Source organism: Mercenaria mercenaria, chromosome 9 (assembly GCF_021730395.1).
Source record: "Mercenaria mercenaria strain notata chromosome 9, MADL_Memer_1, whole genome shotgun sequence".
Lineage (NCBI taxonomy): Eukaryota > Metazoa > Mollusca > Bivalvia > Venerida > Veneridae > Mercenaria > Mercenaria mercenaria.
In genome coordinates this window covers 37823351-37840648 of record NC_069369.1, presented here as the reverse complement: position 1 = coordinate 37840648, position 17298 = coordinate 37823351, and the positions used below count along the sequence as shown (strand labels likewise).

The following is a 17298-nucleotide window of genomic DNA, read 5'->3' as shown; positions in this document are numbered from 1 at the left end:
CAATTTTGGATATGAATTACAATAGCAGCTCTGTATTTCTATCAATTCAATCAAGACTAGAAAACAGCTGGACTAGAAAACAACTGCCATGAACAATAAACAATTTTGCTACACTTCAATTTTGCAATCACTGTCCACATTTTCACACACGTCAGTCAAGGCCGTCTGGTCCGGAGTACTTTTTTTAATCAAATCCTTCCGCACAGAAATATAGTCCTGCAGACAATAGAAAACCAACAACTGTTAAAGAATAAATACATTTGAAATATAATCAGTCAAATAGTGATGGCTTCAAATTGGAGACTTCACAGTATCAAAGGACTTCTTCCTAGAATACAACAACCCGGAAGTATGTCACTACCGGGATGACACCTGATACAAGGACTTAGTTTACTTTCTTAAAGGGCATGTGCCACTTCAATATTTCTAGTAAACACAAATGTCTGTAATAGATATCTGGCGAGATAGGAGAAGAGATCTGCTTAATCTATCCGTAGGCATTGCTTCGTACAATACGGTTTCATACCTAAATTCGTTTGTTATTGTCTTTTCTATTTAACAAGGGTGGATATCAGTGTCAAAAGTCCATTTTTAAATTTTTCTGAGGCCCCAAACGGCGACATTTTTTCATTAGTGTGTCCATTTTATAATGATTTAAGAAAAACATGTTTACCTAGATATTATTGTTCTTGGCCTAATATATCAACAAATTTAAAACAATAATGAAATCTACACGGAGAAATTTGATTGTTAATTTAGCAAAGTTTATATACATGACGGCCCAAAAAAGAAATGAAATTAGTTAATTATAGAGATATGTTATCATGAAACTTGTTTATACTACACATTTCTGTTCTTGTAATATTGTAGATAAATGTGTAAACCGCCACAAAGTTATTTGGCGATGTACATATATATGGTTATATCAATAAAATATTTGACTTGACTTGTTAAGGAAAAAGCATTTTTATCATTATTGATAAAATGTGCATCTATTTTATATAAGGTTTGATCTTATATGAATGCTGATGTTCATCGCTTTAATTATTGTGGAAATTGAGGCCTCTGCATGGTATATTTTGAAATGTTGGATAAGTGACGCATATGTTACAAATATACTCCTATAAAATAGGAAAAAAACCTTTTGGCGTCTGTCTGTCTGTCTGCCTGTCTGTGTGTGTGTCTCTCTCTCTCTCTTCCTCCCTCGCCCTCTCTCATTCCCCCCTCTCTCTCTCACCTCTCTCTCTCTCTCTCTCTCTCTCTCTCTTTCACCTCTCGCTCACTTTCACTCCCGTCTCTCTCTCCACCCCTTTCTCTATCTCACCCAAACCCCTCTCCGTCACCCTTTCTCTGTCTACCCCCAGCCCCCTCTCTCTAAAGAGAGACAGAGACGATCCTGATTCAACCTTAAGCCGTGATATAAATCAGTCTGGTATCCACCCTGGCTGACTTCCATTTACCCCTAAGAAGATATTCATGTATGATACAACGCCTATGGATTTTTACCCGGGCTTTTTGTCAACTGTCTACAAATGTATTTCGAAAATTTAATCAAAGAGTTATCACGTCTTCTCTTTCAATAAAAAGCTGGTAGAATGCTTTGAATACTTCCGGAGCCGAGTCAGATAAGCTTTCTCCATCTTAGGCACTAACCTATTATTCTATTTATCTTGTCATTACTTCATTTTCCGATATTTGGCAATTTATTTTACAAAAGTAAGTGTGCGAAAACCGCTTTAATGACGTCATATTCGTAATGACGTCACTTATATAATGACGTGATTACCGGCAAAATCGCAATAACTTCTTCGTTTTTGAATAAAAACTCATTATTTGACCACTCATTTTCTTAGTTCGGAAATTTCCAACACAATGATGATGGTTTCGTTGCAAAATATCTTATGACAACAATATCGATCATAAGGTCACATGATCAACTGACCGTATATCACTGGTCACATGATCAACTGACGGTATATCAAGAAAGATATACGGCACCCTGATATCGGGTCGAAAATACTGCAAGTGACAGGATAAAAAGAGTAAAGTGGTACTCCGAAAGTTCAATTGCCCAAAAAAATGAAATTATAAGATCAAACATATATTTTGTAATAAATTAGCATATAAAATGCGACAATTTATAAATCGAAATCAAATTTACAATTTAATTCAGATATTAAGTATTTATACATGTAATATTTTTAAATTAATTTTAACAATATATATTTGAGCCGTGCCATGGGAAAACCAACATAGTGGGTGTGCGACCAGCATGGATCCAGACCAGCCTGCGCATCCGCGCAGTCTGGTCAGGATCCATGCTGTTCGCTAACAGTTTCTCCAATTCCAATAGGCTTTAAAAGCGAACAGCATGTCGCACACCCACTATGTTGGTTTTCCCATGGCGCGGCTCATTTAATGTATATTTCGTAGGTTTGCCAATGCTTAATATTTTAACACCACCACAACATACATCAGCTGGCCCACAGACAAAACCTACAGCTTCACTACAACCCATGGCAACTGCTACAGACAATGGACTTGCACTGTCTCCGGCATCAACGTTACCTCCGGCATCGGCTACAACGGGTAGGCAATTGTTTACTAGATGAAGTTTTGGCCGCTTGACCAAAGGGTCAACTGATCGCATCCGATTGATTTCACTGTTTGCAGAAATCGTATGATGCAACTGAATCTTAGCAACATAAAATAGCATGAAGCTTAACCCTTATCCTACTTAATATTAAAATTGGACTGGTCCATCATTCAGTTTGGGCAATACCATATTTACTTAGTAGTATTAGAAGGGGTGTTCACTGAAAATTTACTGACTGAATAGCGAACATTGCAGACCATGATCAGGCTAAATAGACTTAGAATAAATTTTTAAAATGTACATAAGACTCGTAATCAATGTACGAAACGATAAGCCCTACCTGCCATGCCGGCAGCACTCCTCTGTCAGACACAATGAAGTTTAAAACTCATGTTTTATTTTAGCGCTTACAAACGCTGCAACAACAAAATCACACGCCCCAATATGTTACGCATGCACAAACAAAATTTTAGACGGAGACTGTTCGACAACTTACAAGTGCTTTGTAGGTGAGGTATGTGATTTTTCTCTCCCATTCTAAATCATGTCAATCCGTTATACTGATAGATCTATTTGAGTAATTTTTCATGGAATAAATCAATGGAATAGAAACTACAGTGCTATTTTACTCATATGTTAACCAAATAAAATGGAAAATGTTGTTTTATTAATAATAAAAATGCGACAAAGTAAAACCGCTGAGTCTCAAACTTGCATGACTAGAAATTCTACCTAAGCCGAAGACATTGTATAGTTCCATCATATTTGATTCTAAATACCGCCACACCGTTTGTGTCGAAGAAAATTGCTAGTCTCATGTGATTTTGCTACTCAGTTTAACCTAAATGAAAGAAATGGCTCTGATCAATATTATAGAGATAATAAACGTTTTTTGTTTTTCGGTATTAACATCTGCAGAAGCCCACAGAATTGCCGGTCTCGGTCACCAATGTATTCCGTTCTTAATACACGAAACAAACGTGTATTGTCGCTATTCTTGCATTATGAAAACATGACATGAAGACTAAGTGTATTGTTTTCACAGGTGATTGCTTAACGATTCCGGTACAATTTTTAATTACCATTTTGTTATTCTTGAAAACGTCCAACATGTTTAAAAATCCAGAACTGATTCGCACAAATCAACAAAACCAAATGTTCAACCATCTGATATGGAATAAATTGTATCCAGCTAACTTACGAAAAGGACAGTGGTTCTACCCAGGTGGTGCCCGCCCGTGATGCACGACGGTCCAACGTTAAACCCAACAACATCGGTGCCACGTTGAACCCAACAACATTGTATCCAATACTGAAATATATTGTGCGGCCCGCTTACGTATGCATGAGGCACTTTACACGCTTTCTACCGCTAAAATGGCTAGAAAAGTGAAGGTCGTTCTCGTGTATTTAATAACAATAATGAAAACATTTCTTTGGATGTTGCACACAAACGCAAATTTTATTTATGATGTTTGTCATTCACTCAAAATACGATAAACTACTTTATTGTAATACTTGATGACGTAATCATACCTAACTTATGCGAAAGTTTAATTTCTTTTTCCAGGTATGTTCAGTATTTCATGGAAGCCAAGGATACACCCATAGATGCATGGATAGAAAGGTATGAAGAAATGTTTGTTTTGTCATGTTCATTATCTGTTTAAGAAAGTTCACCTTATAGTGGTTCAATACGGTCCCCAGAAACAGTATAATTACAAATGTATGCCAATAGTAGATTTCTGAAATCGAGGGCGAGGCTATCAAGATTATCTGAACATCTCCGCAAACTGTAACAGTGGGTTATGAAAATGTCACAAGTTAACAAGAATATGTAAATATATCATCAAAGCGCTTGGGGCATGCCAACCTCCCGCTTATCCTATTTTCAGCAAGTAAGACAAAGACAGTGTAAATAAAATAACTCCCCGCTGAGAGAAACTATTAGTCCACGGCCATTCGTAATCCCGCTCGAAAGTAGTTGAGAAATATAGCCACATATACCAAATTATTCCTTGGTCCAAGACAAAAATAATATGTATGTATCTCTTCTGGCGACCGCGACTGGATCTGGAAATGACGTCATCAATATGGCGACCGTTTACGAAATTAATAGTGCTGAATAATGTTTGAAAATATTAGTAAAATTGCTTATAATATCGGATATGATGTTATTAAACAAGCCAGTTGGACATATCAAATATATTATATTTGCACTTTCTCAGTAGAAAGTATATTTAAGTTATTTTAATTGTTTATTTTGTACCCCATCCACCTAATTTACAATGCATTTTTACATGTCGCTTCTACCTCTTGAAATAAAATATTTTCGACTAATCTTATGACGTTGAATCTGAAATAAGATTATTTCCAAACGTTACAAGAAATATAACATACAACAAGCGAAAATACGTTATTAATATCTGGTTTTAATCAGTACCTAGAAGGAAAGGATTTTGCCGAAAATGCAATACAAATCAATGTTGGCACAAGTAATTGTCTATGCTGTTATAATTAGAACATGTGCATATTACATGCATTGTTTGCAATTTTATTTAAACAAGATTTAAGTACGACTATGCCGGTAGAAATTTAACAGATATTTTCTTAAAGTTAGATTCATAATAGTCGACTTAATTACTCAGAATTACTGGTTAATCACATGCATTCAAACTTGACATCAACACTGAAAGCGTTTTACTTATTTCGTCTTCAGCTCCGCGATAACAAAAGTATCTATAAACAATATTATTTATCAAACCTGCATTTAAACGTTTATTATGGGCTTTCCTAATTATGTTTTGCTAATTGCAGGAGGAGGGGCATCAGGGGCAGGGGATAATCATTTCATTTTCTTTCTTTCATCATTCTTTCTCTGAAACTGAAAATATTTCTCAACAGATCCGATTTGTGATAAACTCTGATTCATGTTAATGCAACGCATCTTTGAACCGTAAAACACTGCAGCAATGCATGTATATGTTAAAACATGATAAATACATGAACTAAGTAAAGCCAATAGACAGAAAGCTTAAAACGTAAAATAAAGGAACATAGTGCGGCAAAGCCTTGGAACGGTCAGTTGCAAAACAATGCTGGTGTGCTTAAACAGTAGTTTGGCAATAATGCTCGCACTCTATATCTCCTGCATATTCCAATGTTATAGAACATTATACGTAAACCTAATTCCCCGACTGCTGAGTGTCTTATTCACGCAAGGGAAACTGAGGGCACGCTATTAACTGAAACACAAAAATGATCGAGTAAATATCTACATTAAATATGTAAATAGCCCCTGGTCCTTTAGTACTAGGAAGTTCGTTAAATATCATATATTATAATCCAGCTTAAGCTGATGCTAAAGGGCATGAGATTATTTACACCTTTCTAAACCTCTCAGGAACAAACTTAGTCAAACCAAGTCTTCTATTATCTTGATTATTTGCGTTCTATACTTTCAAGGGATTTTCTTAAAGCTTTTAACAAATCATTTGCGCATGTTCTCCATGCCGTTACAGAAAGCAGAATACCAGTAGAAATCAGGAAAGTAGAAATATATCAAAGCAGCTCAGTCCCAATGGCCTTTAAGAACCACCAGTCATGGCGTGGTCCACCTCTTTCGTTGGTCACGATCAAAGAGGAAAGTGTAGCATCCAGCTGACAAAAGAATGAACACCGAGTATGTAATATATCTCCAAATAAGAGGGTCAGAACCGCATATGATAAAACATTTCATCATTTGTGAAAATTTTCACTAAAATTGATAAATAACTACTGTTTAAATACACTTAGTAATAGAAGTGTTTTTAAATTGCAATTAAATTTTAAAAAAATAACCCACACATGTCTGAATTACAATCGTGAAATTTAGTAGAATATTTTTGCACTTGAGAATAGCAGTATATCTGCAAAAGGACATATTGATAACGTTCATTGAATTCTTGAAAGTCGCTCTTGCAAATATATGAAGATTATATAAAAGTTAAGGAAAGTGTATTTATTAAACGTCGCATATAACCGACAAACAACATGACCTACAGCTGATTGTGACAAACTACGTATCTAGTAATAGATAGCTATCTAAGCTGATATATTGCAGAAGATTGTATAGGGAACATCCCCATCTGAATAGAGAAAAACTCAGTAAATTTACTTGAAAGTGTAAATCAACTTAAGATATGGAGATATATCAATCCCAAGCGATGCAGTATTGTAGTCTTTGAATTGTTAGTTTCATTTAATAACTACACCTCCCTGACATAAAAAAATGTCAACTATTCGAACAACAATTGATTGTTTGTATTTGAAAACTTCATCAAGAATGCGTGAGTTATTTTTCATATAGTAGCCACACATAACTGTGTTTAACGTTTTCTAAATCATACGACAATCTAGGCAGAAGTAGTTCTCATGGATTACTTATTATCTCTCGGAAAACTGCATTCTCTTACCGGACATCGTTTCATAAGGAGATACTTTGACAAACTGCCTCACAGGTTCACATGGAAATTATTTTTAGCAATGTTACAAGCAGAAAAAGGCTTAACTGAAATTAAATACACAAGAAAAGGCGTTTAATTAAAGCAGTTCCTTTGTAATTCATTGGATTTTTTGGTAAGTAGGTATAAAGAGTAAAGGAATCATATGAAACGACGGAACAGCACACCCTGTAATTGCTGGATTTTAATTTTTCTGGGACTGTTTTTTTTCAGAATCTGTATATACTTTGTCGCAATATTTTTTTCACATGAGGTAAATTTCAGTTCGACATGAAGTTATACGATTTAATAAATTAGAAGTGGTACATGTATTAGAGGTTAAATTATCTATGAAACGAACAAATCTAATTGTATATGCAATTAAGGAATCGAAAATAATATTGCTGATCATATATGCGAGCTTTGCTTGAAAATACAAAATGAAAAGATGTGATTAGTGACCAAATCCTGTTCATTGAAAGGACTCAAGGTGTAGTTTTTAGTATTATAAATTTTCTTCTGTGAAACGTAAATATACTGTAGCGCTAAACGACGATGACATAGACCACTAGTATGCTGGACAAAAACATTCTTAGAGAAATCTTCTGATGATTCCTTTCGTAGATGTCTTTAACTTAGTTTTACTGGGAAGTATGTATTAATTGACTGGATTTATCAATTTCAATAGAAGAATCTGCACTGCAAAATAGTTTACAACAAGGTGTAAATGCATTAGAAAAAGCATTCTTAAAATTGAAACAGATATTTTTTCTATTGATTTTGAGTTCTGACCACAGTGTCGGGGCATTAAGCTGATCTGACACACTCATACAGATAACAAGGGTATATAGATATATATAATTATGCTAATCGACTATTGTAGTGATAGATTATCAGACTATTTCTATTTTAAATTGAACATACTGCGCCATTAAATAGACATTTGCTCACTTAATATCGTTATTCAGTCGTTTTCGTCATTTTTTGATATTTATGGATATTTTTTTCATTTTAAGCATAATGAATTCCATCCTTTTCCATAAAAGTGTTTTTTATCTGCTAGAATAATAACTACCTTCACTAAATATATCAATTTTGCAATCATAACATAGTTTTCAAAGACGTTGTCACCTGTAATTATTCAGCAGCCTACGTTTTGTTATTTTCTCTTAAGCCGCCATATTTATGACGCCATAACTTTTTCCAGTCGCGTGTCTGGAAAGAGATACATGGGAAATTACGATAACTCACTTCAATCTACAATGTGGTATAGGTCTCTATATTTCTCAATTTTTTCTCACGGCGGCCCATATTCCCACAAATTGACATGCACTATATTATATTAATGACAAAATACCAGATTGTATTTAGTAAAACATATAAATATGGTCAATATGAAGTACAACTAAGCAAGCTACAAGAGAAAATTCCACTCCTTCCGTCCGTTTTTATTTATTTTATTTCCGGATTTAGGAGAAAAACATCACGGTCTTAACACAGTACTAGTCATCGCATCATCAAATAGGAAAGCGAAGTGGGTTAGTCACCAAATATGCACTGTGCTTTACGACTTTTCGCATTGTATCCCCTTTTTATAAACTTTGTTGATTAAAATTAGCATAACGTTTAATTTTGCTTACTTTATATAAACTACACACTTTAGAAGTGTTTTAAGGTTTGCGTAATATTTCTTGAAATGTTCGAAGATCTGTGGTAAAATTAGTGTAAGTCTTTTGTAGTCTATGAAGCTCCTACTCTTGTAAATACAGACCGGCCAACTGGACGAAAACAGAAATATTTCATCTCCGTAGATTTAACAAATAACCATGTCCTTCGTGTGATTTGTCGTCTAAGTTCACGATTGACAGTTCAGATGTGCAAGAATATGGAATCAAGAGGGTGTTAATTTCAAACATGTGAACGATGAACCGTGGTAAATTAACCACAAGAAGGCCTTGACTATTTTCATTATCACATGTTAATTGAAACATTTCGATAAAAATTGTCCTGGGCTTCATTTATCCGAGTAGGAATGCACCGAACGATTTGCAGCAATCTGGCATAATAATTGACGTCAAAATGTTCTCTTACCGGTCCGCGCGTCAACCGTTGTTTATGGCAGAATATACAAAGCTTGAACTTCGTCTTTGTTTAATGCAGTCAAATCCAGCCATATTAGAATCCAAACATCAGGCACTAAAGAAAGCATACATAAGCTGTTTAAAACTACAGTTGCAGCGAACACAAGCAATTACAATTACACAAATTATGGCGTAATTCTATCAACTTAAATTGGTAATTAGAAATAAACGCAATAACTTATTTACCTGACAGTAAATTACGAAGCTGTCTCACATTATTATTATCAAAGTTAAACCTATCCAAGTATTGCAAAAATATTCTTCTAATAAATACGTTAGCGTTCTCTGCAGATTCAAATGGATGAAATAAGTTTGAATATACCGAAACTAGGGGCAAACATCGAAGGATGACGATAGCATCAAGGGTTACTTTAAATATATAACAGAGTATTAGAAAAGAGTTCATGAAGGGACAGTCCAAAAACCTTATCTAAAAGAATCATAGTAATGAAGCGAAAGAGCGAACTTCAACAAATGACTGATTACCTTGTTTTCATTTTCACAACGGTCTGATATTCACTAAATTACATGTTTTATGACCCTGCAATGAATTAATATGTGAACACGCATATCAGTTGCCAAAATATTTCCAGTGATCAGCTTTTGATTTGATTAAAAGTCTCGGCAGCTTTTTTTGCAAATCTATTTTGAAAGGTTCTTGGATGATTTTTAAAATAAAAAATGTTGAATAAACTTATATTTCAAGTTATGTGACTCTAATTTGAAGAACGCAAAAGACTGCTGGAAATGCTGCACAGGGGATTTATGCAACGATAAATGCGGGGGAGGTGAGTAAAGTTTAGAATTATATATCACTGTGTTAAACTAATACTGGTTTGCGGTACAAGATATAAATACCAAATTGCATAGATGTATAAATTAGCATATGGGTTATTGCGTGAATGCATAATATAACTCATAGAATCTTGCGTATATGAATAATGTTGAATGCAAATTTTGGCACCAATTCTTATTCTTTTTGATTTTTCCTTGAATTAAAACCCCACCCTCTAAAAAGGCAATTTGGGGTTACCTTTATTGTAAATCGGCGTTGCCATCACAATTGGCGTCAACTATGGAGCACGGTGAACAAGCTACGAGTTTAAATCATTCTCGGTGTAAAGTTTACAGTTACATAAGACACCTTTTGTCATTGTTTTTGTGACTGCTACATTTGCTAAGTACTCAAAAAATTATTGAAAGCAAATTATTTTCATTATTTTACAACAACTTTGTTTTAAGGTGTTTCTATTATGCTAGGATATTTTGAAATTTTTAAAAGTATATATATTTTGTGTCCGGCAAAGCAATGTTTTCTTCTGAACTTTGAATTATTTTACCGAAATAACATTTCGTTTCGTGTGAATTTTAAGAACGCGGTACTTCAAAATTTTTATTTGTCTCGTAAAATTAACCTCCATGTGCCCTGAGGCGGGAAAAGGCCATAACCCATGCGTACATGTTTAAAAGTAAAATAATGTTTTAAGGCCAACAGTCAATACATAAAAATTCATTGTGAAGTAAGCTCTAAATTGTTTACTCAGTTTTTACGCATGAACGATTTCAAAACTGAATATCAGAAATTATAGTTAAGAGGTAAGATCTATCTTGTTTTCAGAAATATTATCAAATCGACAAATGTTCATATTTTTCTTTTTGGATGAACGCCAAGAATTGTTCCGTTTTTAAAGCGTTTAAGTACATAATATACGGTTTCGGCGAAGTCCTTCTTTGGTGATATCTAATTTATTGTTTCACCCAATTCATTCTTTCTTAATTGCAGATTGTACCGATAAGCCACAATGTTCACAGTTTCTGTCTATCGGGTATAATGCTTGCATCGATCCTGCAGCATCTGTCTCATTTTGTCCGAAGACCTGCAACAAATGTCCATCTAGAGGGTAGCTGTACAGCTTATATGGAAAATAAACTCCATTTCCTATTGTATAATCATATCTAATCCAGCCCTATCCCCAAAATAAATGAATGCATATTCCAAATGTTGCTTGTATAAAGTGATGTACGTTTTACCTGAGTCAATAGCTCCGACCTCTACTATTGCAATGACACTTTCTACTCGTCATTCGTAAAAATAGTTTACTTTATACATAATTGTACATTTTATCTCCTCTATTTCGTCTAGAAAAACATCTCTTTTCACATAAAAGTGACAATTTATTGGTTGTCTAATCGAACAGTTATCTTTTGAAACCTATGCAAACATAATACTATTTTTACTAGTCTCATCCATTACTCCTTTTCATACAGTTTTATCATTGCTTTCCAATTTGAGTATAGCTTAACGCTGGGTATTTGCCATAATTTATACAATAATGGCCATCCTCGTTTTGCGGTCACCAAAATGTACTCATTTCCTGGCTGTTGTGCGTATGAGTGAGCGCTGTAAACAAGAGACTGACAAAGCCGGGCACAAATTAGTACTTTTAAAGCCTCGAATTCGTCTTCGTTAAGCGAGTATGACTTGTAGTATCCAGCGAGTATATGACCACCAACATCTGCCTGGCGTTCATCAGGACACTCTATGCTTAAATAAGCTATACAAATAGCGACGTCAAACACCAAGTATGAATCAGTGACATCGGCAAAATCTAGCAATGCACAGACATCATGTACATGTTCATCAGATGGTATATTATCTTGTCCTGGCACTTCACACATAATAGTATTTTGTTCGTTCACGTCACCATGGATTATACCTGGAAAAAATACCAAGATCTGAACTGTACATCTTTAGTTTGGACTGCCGAAGCGCTTCAATAAACACCATATAATAGCACCCCAATGAAGCAAGCAGACTTAGATTGATTTAGTCTGCTATAAGGAAGTAGTAAAACATGTAACTGTCTTTACACCTGCAGCACTAGCTGCTAAAGTTGAACTCGTTTATACAGATACAACAGCTGGACAAGGTGATCTCAAATAAACAGAAAAAAATAATAACACTGAACCTGATGAAAACTGAAAAAACGCGATTTATTCTTTAGTAATACATATTTGAAGTAAAACTATTTTTAAATGAAACTTTGGATCAAAACTTGGGCAGACCTTATATTCAAAGATTTTTATACACAATTTTGGTAAAATAGTTTGTAAAAGACTCACTGTCACACTTTAATCTGAACATTTATAAATATACGTGAATATCACTTGTATCTCAAAGATATGCATTTTGTACAGTACATGTATTTGGCTCAACTCAAAAAAACGAAATCAAACCTCTTGTAAATTTGTTGAAGTTAGGAAAAACATGGTTTTCAAATGCTGTAATTACTTCCTCAACAATGGTTACGTCTTCTTTGCAAGGAACTGCTGTCAGAAACTTTCTCACAACTGGTGCTTCTTCTAAGCTCCAAATGGTTGTAAAGACATCATAGAAGCTATGATGAAATCCCTGAAAAAGTTAATACAGGTATTTAATTATTTGCTCTGTATGTACAATAATAATGTTTCATACACAAATAGCATGCCTCAAATTCGGATATATCAAAGTACGGTAGCGCCTGCTACTGTGATTATACTTTGCGATTCTCATTTATAGCAAGGTTTCAGTTAGCTGTTGTTACAGGGTGTTTATTTCTAGACATAAATTTTCTGGCAGAAAGACGTCTACATCAAATGGTTGAAAAAGGACTTCTTTTGTAGCCTTGGTTGTAAAACAAACTGTTCGAACACATCGGATATCGTCAATACTGAATGATAAATGTGTACATTTTGTATAACACATGTCACTTTAAGCTGTGTGTATTAACCTGAGAAAAGTAAAAAAGTAAAAAAATATAGGCAACACATGCATATGAAAATGTATCAGTTATTACGACTCAACCTGTATGTAAATGTTGTAACACAGTTATGCATTCTCAAAATATCACTGAACTGTTAAAAGCAGAAACGGTAATATTAGAAATATAAAGAACAACAAAATACTACTCACAGTCATTGCTTTGTGGAGTCTGCCGAGGAATTTACCAACATTGTAGAAGGAACCAGGCACATACGGAGTCTCTCTGAATAGTTTACCAGGAATAAAGGTCAGTAATCTAACTAGGTAAGGTCCATTCCTTACAGTTTTATCTGTAATTAATTTAGTAAGGGTTTCAATTAAAATTCCTTCCAATATCTGTCTTTTACGTACATGCATAATTATACAGTAATTGAACAACTTTTCTGCACTGTCCACCTGACCAAGAACCTAGTTTGAAAACTATGTCATCAAATGCTCATAGGTTAAGGTGCGATATATGAAAAATTCTATAATTAAGCAAACATATTAACACCACAATTAAATTGTATAGAGGTTTTACTCTGGAATAATCCGAAGCAAAAGTTAATGAAACACAACAATGGTAAGAAGAATCAACACGTTTAAACTGATTATGCTAAACATACCGTGTTTATTTTCAGCAAACGTTTCCAAACTCCACTCAAGACCCTCTCTGTTAGGAATGGGTATTTGTGTTGCTACGCCTTGCTCTCGAATGTATTGGCATAACGCGTGTTGAGCATCTGTGAAAATATATAATTAAAACATACATAAATACTTGCAACTAATACACTGCAGTTATTGTTAGTGTATGTATTTTGATATCTAAACGAATTTATTTGATTGATTATTCTATATATTTTGAACCTTTTTTCAAACAAAATTTCAGAACTGCAAACATAGTATGTCATATTGTCATAAGTATGACACATTTCATCTTCTCCTCCTTCACTTTTAATCACATAGTGAACCTTAGAACTATGACACAAATACGTTTCTATTAACTCAGAAATTATTAAATTTTGCAACTTTATTACAAAATGGGTTGTGATGTTCATTTCGCAATGTAATAAGCTTTCTAACCCGTTTTGTAATACTTATTTCAAATTCACTGATTTTGTGAAGATCCAATTTCTTTTTCTAACTACTTGCCTATATGGCAGGTAAAAAATAAAATCTGGAAAGTAGATACCTCGAAAGCACCGTGAACAAGGCAAACAGTGAAAATTGCAGACTCGGTTGGCCATATTATCAAAAGATCTTCATCTCCTCCACATTACTCATAAAGTGAGCCTTAAAAATATGACACAAATGCTTTTCAACTAACTCAGAAATTTATTACATTTTGCAACTTTATTACAAAACGGGACGCTATGTTCATTTTCACTTTGTAATAAGCACTCAACCATTTTGTAGAAACTTCCTTGATGTTATACTAACCAATAACCTTTTTAGTTACAATTAATGAGTAAAATTACATGCTAAAAGTACGCCACCTGACATCTTCACCTCATTCAATTTTATTCACATAGTGAACCTTAGAACTATGACACAAATACGTTTACACACACTCTGAGAAATTTATTACATTTTGCAACTTTATTACAAAACGGGTTGTGATGTCCATTTCAAATTGTAATAAGCGATCCAACTCGTTTTGTTATAATTATTACAATTTGGAACTTTATTACAAAACGGGCTGTAACAGTGCTTCCCAAGTAACTGGCGACATTCACTCAAAATTCAGACGTAGTAATCAAACGATTTTAGGCATAGTCACCGGTGGGGATGGGGGAGGACCGGAGGTAATAAGTCTCACTCGAGTTCCGAAAATGCAGCGAAGCTCTAAAGATGTGTACTTGGTGGGTAATAGAGTTTAAAGATTAAATGCGATATGTATGTGTTGTTGGCCGTTTAAGGTCCACATTTTTTCATTGTATCGATGTTAACTGTCCTGTACGGATATATGTACTACACTTTCATATATGATATTGGAACACCTGAAGAGTAATGGAGATAATTGTCTGTTATTGGAAGGGGTTAACGAATGTATGTACATGTATACAATTAACCATGTTTCTCTATGACACTTAATTCTATTTTGTAAATGTGAATTTTTCTTGACGCACTCTTACGTAGAATTTCATCAACGCTATTCTGGAAATTATGTTAATTACTTTCACATTCCCAATAAGTAATCCCTTTGTACACCTCTGACGACAGAAATTGCGGAAAATCATATGTAAATAACATTGAACAAGTTAGTACCTATAAAATACTTGCCGACAATATCCGGTTTGGTTGACAATAGTGATTTTAAGACTTTAAGTACATAGCCATGTTTATTCACAGATGTTATATGTTTGTTTTCGCAAGTGTCTTTTGCATGTACGTAAAAGTTAAGGTCATCATAACATGGCAAATCTTTGATTTCGTCAACCTGTGGGGAGAAATTAAGAACATGTTTAACGTTAATGTGATAGGAATAACTTACTTCATTAAAAGGCCAATCAGTGATCTGTAACCTATTTTTAACTTGACAAGTAAAAGTGTTGGTAGTCAATAACAAATCCCATATTAAATTAGTGACTAAATGATTCACTTATTTTATATAATTTGGTATAATATACTATATGATATAAGTGAGTGAGACAAAATTTTGAAAATCTCTGGTTGCTGATTAGGTGTTTAGACTAGCTAGTAATCAATATTAGTAATAGATATATACATGTAGAATATCATCTTTATTTTTTCTTAATTCTGCTTTTTATATTAAGATTTGATTATCAATAGCTAGTTGCAATATTTAAAGTGTTAAACAGCAAAACTTTTCTTTGTAATAGTTTGAAAAAACCATAAAATAATACATTCCATTTCTAGGCCCGCATCTGACATTAAAAGAATGTTTCGTAACGTAAAACGTTTTTTTCTCTTACAAAAATATTTAATGGTCCGTACAGTCGAACTTAATTTGTATTGATGTTGCTTGCTCATTAGAGTTTCAACAGGTGTATACTTTCACAAATAATTTATTTTCAAATACAAGAGCCCATTTTGCAAATTTAACAGTAATCCTATGGAGGACACTCTGACGTAAATTGTAAACATACCTGTAATCCGTAGAGTCTGTAAACAAGTTCAGGGATATGATGTTTGCTGACACGAGGTCTAACATCTTCTTCCGGATCCTGAAGCATCATGGCCCTTGTATCCCCATTGATGATTGATTCGCCCATGTCTAATTCTTGACTAGCATACAAACAGACAATGTGGCTATAAAACAGTAAATTTGAGATTTAAGAATTATTTAAGGTGATAAAATGCTTTATTTATATACATGCCAACTTTTAAAACTTATTTGTTTACAAGTCATTAATGCTTCAAACAGACAAAAGTTATAGCCTCTCGTGTTTTTCTTGCTACTAGTAATGTGTTTGTAACGTTTGACTCTATCACAATTCCTGTGACGTTGTGCTTCTTATTTTTATATTTTCAGGCGTGCCAGTAGGGTGATAAATCATACAATTTTAAAAATGCTTTAACTAGTACATGTGGGAATCTTTTATATTTTATATTGTACATGTAATGTGTTGTCAAAATCGTTTTATCTAAATTAACTCATTTAATAAATTCGAAATCTGATATGAATGACGGTTAGATTTTTTCTGTAATTATGGAAATACATACTGTCGTACTGGCTTAGATTAGGTAATATTCGCGGTGTATTATAGCCAGTATTCGCGAAAGAGCGGCACGCGAATGCTAAACACTCCTGGACGTTATGCTGCAGTAACCCACTAGAAATCGCACAGTACATGTATAACCACCTAAACATGATACGAAAAATATCGTAGGGCTATTTGCAAGAGGAACCACATAGAAACTAAATATTTAATAAGTTTTTGGAAATCGTAACTTATAGCATGCTAAATATTATTGAATTAAGAATTCTTCGTCTGCTCATTTTTTCCCTAATATAAATCAACAACCACCCTAAATGTTTTAACTATAATATTGTAATAAAAAGATATAAGTATCCTATACTTGTTCACTTATGTTAACTTAAAATAACTTATGTTTCTTATCATTAATTATTTCTAATAAGTTTATACATGTATATGCATGTCCTACCCATTGTAAATCGGGAATAAAAGTTCTATTTAAATGTACCTTTAATCCGTAGAGTCATATATCAGTATACAAGAAGTTTAACTACAGGTAAATCCAATTACTTGGTCGATAAAATCCAAAATCTAAAAACAAGTATATTCAGAAATTGTGTGTGTATACCTGCAGTAG

The 17298-nt window shown here is 33.8% G+C and overlaps 2 protein-coding genes across 3 annotated transcripts in view; one reads left to right on the top strand and one right to left on the bottom strand.

Annotated features, from left to right (window-relative positions):
- LOC123546943 (uncharacterized) overlaps positions 1–11157 on the top strand; it is a 23213-nt gene extending 12056 nt beyond the window's left edge. The window contains exons 7-11 of the mRNA XM_045333618.2: positions 2434–2589; positions 3001–3110; positions 4167–4223; positions 9925–10006; positions 11002–11157. Coding sequence (XP_045189553.2) covers positions 2434–2589; positions 3001–3110; positions 4167–4223; positions 9925–10006; positions 11002–11123 — 527 coding nt within the window. The 3' untranslated portion in view covers positions 11124–11157. The remainder of the gene's footprint in view (positions 1–2433; positions 2590–3000; positions 3111–4166; positions 4224–9924; positions 10007–11001) is intronic.
- Positions 10740–17298, bottom strand: LOC123546135 (hydroxylysine kinase-like). Of its 2 annotated transcripts, none has more exons than XM_053551253.1 (7): positions 17170–17298; positions 16110–16272; positions 15268–15439; positions 13626–13742; positions 13171–13310; positions 12456–12630; positions 10740–11935 (listed from the first exon to the last, which is right to left on the bottom strand). In XM_053551253.1, exons 2-7 carry the CDS (start codon positions 16233–16235, stop codon positions 11469–11471), a joined length of 1197 nt encoding a protein of 398 aa, XP_053407228.1. In that variant the 5' UTR covers positions 16236–16272; positions 17170–17298; the 3' UTR covers positions 10740–11468. The 2 variants fall into 2 exon arrangements, with proteins under 2 accessions (XP_053407228.1, XP_053407229.1); XM_053551254.1 differs by having other exon boundaries at positions 15283–15439.

Excerpts from the sequence above, each read along its gene's own strand:
- LOC123546135 (XM_053551253.1), bottom strand. The coding sequence starts at position 16,235 with ATGGGCGAATCAATCATCAATGGGGATACAAGGGCCATGATGCTTCAG. Across the intron at positions 12,631-13,170 it reads GACTCCACAAAGCAATGACT|GGATTTCATCATAGCTTCTA; the intron begins GTGAGTAGTATT and ends TAACTTTTTCAG. Across the intron at positions 11,936-12,455 it reads CTTCAACAAATTTACAAGAG|GTATAATCCATGGTGACGTG; the intron begins GTTTGATTTCGT and ends TATTTTTTCCAG.